Source organism: Garra rufa, chromosome 20 (genome assembly GCF_049309525.1).
Source record: "Garra rufa chromosome 20, GarRuf1.0, whole genome shotgun sequence".
Classification (NCBI taxonomy): Eukaryota; Metazoa; Chordata; class Actinopteri; order Cypriniformes; family Cyprinidae; genus Garra; species Garra rufa.
Genome location: NC_133380.1, coordinates 12,803,308 through 12,808,100, shown reverse-complemented (window position 1 = coordinate 12,808,100; position 4,793 = coordinate 12,803,308). Strand labels below are relative to the sequence as shown.

The 4,793-nt window shown below is 40.7% G+C and overlaps 1 protein-coding gene across 1 annotated transcript; it reads right to left on the bottom strand.

The window, feature by feature from the left end:
* Window positions 1–225: 225 nt before the first annotated feature.
* nacc1b (nucleus accumbens associated 1, BEN and BTB (POZ) domain containing b) lies at window positions 226–4,512 on the bottom strand. The gene is made up of 4 exons (XM_073826306.1): window positions 3,507–4,512; window positions 1,733–2,018; window positions 628–725; window positions 226–530 (listed from the first exon to the last, which is right to left on the bottom strand). The coding sequence occupies exons 1-4, from the start codon at window positions 4,492–4,494 to the stop codon at window positions 226–228; spliced, it is 1,677 nt and encodes a 558-aa protein (XP_073682407.1). The 5' UTR covers window positions 4,495–4,512.
* Between the last annotated feature and the right edge of the window lie 281 nt (window positions 4,513–4,793).

Sequence of the window (4,793 nt, the reverse complement as noted above, 5' to 3'; positions counted from 1 at the left end):
CTTTTCAGGAATGTGTTTCTGCTCTGCAGTATGACAAGGAGGGCCTCAAGGTACAATCAATGAAATCTACAAGGAAATAAAAACTATCAGCTTCTGAAGTGGAAATCAACAACAGTCTTCATAAAGTTACACTTCATGGCTCCCAGATCAACACCCAAGGTGAGACTGGGATACGATGGAGGAGTGGAAGAGGATAGAATAGCTGAACCATGGTAGTGTTACTCACTAAAACAAGCCGTTACCGTCCCCGCTCACACCTTGCAGGGCATCTGTAGAAGACTGGCCAGATTCAGAGGCTGTGCCACCTTCTAGGGATCCTGTTTCAAAAGCATGCTCCACGGCCAAGCCGTCAGACTCCATTTTGGCAGCGTCTGGAAGAAAGTTGGCATAAGCATCGCTTTCTGCAATCAGAAGCTTCAGTTTCGGAATCCAGCTCTTGCGCACCACGCGCCGTGCGTTAGTGCACATGTCTGCAGCGATCGCGTTCATTTCGCTCTCTTTGAAACTAGGAGCAAAGTTCTGGCAGTAAACTAGAAGACAAAAAAAAACATTTCACAATCAATAGTTATTACACAAAGCTATTTTGAATAATGCTTAAACACTTTTACTGCTTTTACCGCTACTTACACTTAACAGCATGGAGAACCCGGCTGTCGAGTGGCTTGCGGTTGGGGTCATTTGTGGAGGACCGAATGCCTGTCCCACAGCTGTTTGCAAGAGTGCTTCTACAGGAAAAATACAGACGGATGACACACTTTATAAGGAACACATAAAAATCTGATCTGTAAACTGCAAGAGCAATTGGGATTCCAAACCAAGAACCCTACAGTAATTGGTCATTTTTGGTCAATTGAAATTTTTTGCTTGAAAGAGCTATTTCAGTCCAAAAATTTTAATTTTGGCATCATTTACTCTATATCAATCCAAACCAGTATGACAATTAAAGGCGAAGTTCCCGTCCAGAACGAAAATTTACAGATAATGTAGTCACCCAAGGTGTTCTTGTCTTCCTTTCTTCAGTCATAAAGAAATTATGTTCTTTGAGGAAAATATTTCAGGATTTTTCTATATATAGTGGACTTCTATGGTGCCCCCGAGTTTGAACTTTCAAAATGCAGTTTAAATGCGGCTTCAAACGATCCCAAATGCCGTTGTAAACGATCCTAGCTGTGGAAAGGTCGTATCTAGTGAAACAATCGGTTATTTTTTATTTTTATTTTTTTGATGATTTAAAGTCAGAGTTTACGGTTAAAAAAGTATATAAAGTGTAAATAAAAATAAATAAATAAATAAATAAATAGTTTCGCTACATAAGACCCTTCTTCCTTGACTGGGATCGTTTACAACAGCATTTGGGATCATTTGAAGCCACATTTAAACCACATTTTGGAAGTTCAATCTCAGGGCACCATAGAAGTCCACTATAAAGAGAAAAATCCTGAAATGTTTTTCTCAAAAAAGTTCTTTACAACTAAAGAAAGGAAGACATTAACAACTTGGATGACAGGAGGCGAGTACATTATCTGTACGTTTTTTTTCTGGAAGTGAACTTCTCCTTTCACTGTATGAAAAAGAGCAACTTGGGATTATGCTAAACATCTCGACTCTGGCAAAAGCAAGTAATAAAATCAAGAAAATTATGACAGAATTTTTATCTTTGTGTGAACCATTCCTTTAGTAAAAATGTTTTTTGTTTATTTCCTGCTGAATAAAGGTCAAAAACTTCACTCACCGGTCAAAAAAGGCAGCAAGGAGCCGCCTGAGCAACACTTTGTGGCGTGTGCCCGCACTAACGTGGCAGTTCATCAGCTGAGCACGTGAAATAAAAACACTGGTGCCGGTTACTAGCTCCAGTTTCTCAGCAGGGTCACCTTCTTCATAGAGTTTAGGATGACAGCGGTTTCCGATCTGTGCAATGAGCTCGTTGGGAAGAGAGGCCAGATCTTGCCTCACTCGAACTCCTCTTCCCCTTGATTCAACTGTGAGGTGGTCTGGTAGTGATTCCACTCGTTCGCTGGCTGAACCAAGATTACAGTGGGGGAGAGATTTTAAATAAAAAAGAAACAATATATTGGCTGCCTATAAAGCTGCAGATAAATAACTAAAAAGATGAATAAATAAATCTGAACACCCCTGGCTCATAATGTATTGTGTTTCCTTCTTAAGCATCAGTGAGCATTTGAACCTTTTGTTATAGTTGCATATTGAGTCCCTCAGTTGTGAAAAGATGGATCTCAAAAATCATACAGTCATTGATGGAAAGAGTTCAAATACACAAAAACGCTAAAAAACAGAATTTGTGGGACCTGAAGGATTATTCTGAAGAACAGAGGGCAGTTTGACTGTTCAGGACAAACAAAGGACTCATCACAAAAAAAATAAAATAATAATACACAGCTGTTAATCATTCAGGTAACAACACAGTATTAAGAAGCAAGTATGTAAACTTTTGAACAGGGTCATTTTTATAAATTCAACTATTAATTTATCTTGTGGACTATATGTAAACGTCTTTAATGCAAAATATCTTATTCAGGTCAGTACTAAATAAAAAATAACATCTATTTTGTATGATCCTTCTTATTTGGGTAAAATAATTAACATTCTCCAACTCCCCCCTGAGTTAATAAGTTGATTTTTACCGTTTTGAAATCCATTCAGCCGTTCTCCTGTTCTGGCGATATCACTTTTAGCATAGCTTAGCATAGATTATTGAATCCTATTAGACCAATAGCATCGCGTTCAAAAATGACCAACGAGTTTCGATATTTGTTGTATTTAAAACTTGACTCTTTTGTAGTTATATCGTGTACTAAGACCGGTGGAAATGCAAAGCTGCGAGTTTCTAGGCTGATAAGATTAGGAACTACACCTCCATTCCGGCGTAATAGTCAAGGAAGTTACGGCCATGTTACGGCAGCAAAAAACTCGTTGGTCATTTTTGAACGTGATGCTATTGGTCTAATAGGATTTAATGATCTATGCTAAGCTATGCGAAAAGTGAAATTGCCAGAACAGGAGAACGGCTGAATGGATTTCAAAACGGTAAAACTCAACTTATTAACTCGGGGGGAGTTGAAGAATGAGCCTATTTCCAAAAAAAGTGGAGTGTTCCTTTAAGCAAATGCTGTATTTTCTTTGGTTTGATGTCTTTATGAAAACTTTTTAATAATCCTATTGATGGAGTGCCTCAGGGCTCGATTTGTAGCCCAATTTGTTTCCCATAATTTCACTACATATTGTAGTCTCTTTTCACAATATGGGTGTTAGTGTCAGGTAATACATTTAATTGAGACGTATTAGCAACCCATCATTAAAATCAAATTTTAGTTGAACTTTTTCTTACCTGTTGATTCTACATTTAACAGGCTGTACGTATTACAGATCTGGTGTTTATTTTTTCATTCTTACTTTTTGGGGAAAATTAAATTTATTACCTGACACTAACACCGTATTGTAATTAGTAACACATCAATGAAATCAAATTTCAGCTGAACTTTTCTTACCTGTTGCCCCTACATTCAACATGCTGTACATGGTGTACATATTGCAGATCTGTCTGTACTGTTCTTCTGTCGTTTCTTCAGTGATTTCCTCTTCTTCCTCATCATCGTGGTAAGAGATTGGTGAGTCACTGGTGTACATGCTGGGGGTTCCTGGGCTGGTGCCTTCCGGAGTGCTACTGCTGTTGTTGTTATTGTTGTTGCTGTTGCTATTAGTGGTACCACTTCCACCCAACAAGGCTGCACTTTGAGGCGGTGCACCTCCTGTTCCCCGTGCCACCTCCTGTGAATAGCGGGCTGCTTTCCTCATACCTCCCCCTCCTCCTGATCCTCCACCACCTTCACGGCTACCTCCCTCCCAAAGACGCTTGGCAACTGGAGTGCAAACTACTGAATATGATGATGCTTCTTGTTGGGGCTGCTGGGCCTGAGGTTGATGCTCTGTCTTCACCCTTGACACCAATGGAAGGGGCGTTAGGCAGGAAGCAGGTCGAGCTGTTGCAGTGGCAACCGCATTGCCTCCTACAGTACCACTCCCAGTCTGAGCAACGGGACTCTGGGGTTCTGAGGGTGGGGTTTCTTCTGCGTGAAGACCCTGTGAGTCACAACTTGGTGAACTGACCTTTAGGAAGAACTCTGTGCCTTTTTCCATAATCTGCTGAATCTGCAGGAATCCTGCGGTGTACATTAAGAGAAACTGATCACCCAAGTTCATGCTAAGTCGCCCAGTGTAACAGAAGGAAAGGATCTGCTGGAAGCTCTGAGGCTGGACCGCTGGTGGTAACTCCACAACTGAGCTCTTACTTCCAGAGTTGAACAAATCTCGAAAGTAGGAGCTGCTGGCAGCCAGCACTGCCCGGTGGGCTTTAAATGTGTGACCCTTTACCACCACTGACACATCACAGTATAGACCCTGAAGTCTCTGTTCATTAAGACACTCCAAGACATTGTTGCCAAAGTTGGGAATCGCCATCTGCAGCATCTGAGCCATATCGTAAAGCCCAGTACTACAGAGTCTGTGGAAAAAGAAAACAAAACACTTTAGAATTCAGGGGGGGGCGGGGGAATACCAAATTATTTTACCAGAGTTCATATAATAATGGCCAATGGGTAGGGCCCGTACAGAATCCACGTCTACAGAAGGTTGCAGAAATATCTACAGACACAATTTCACTTGTCAAAAAGTCTCACCCCTCGGGTGTTTATTTTGGAGAAATCCATCCTTTTTCCAGCAAAAAAGGGAGTAGGAAAATTAGTAAAAAAGTGTGCCGATTCCTTAATGGCTTACCA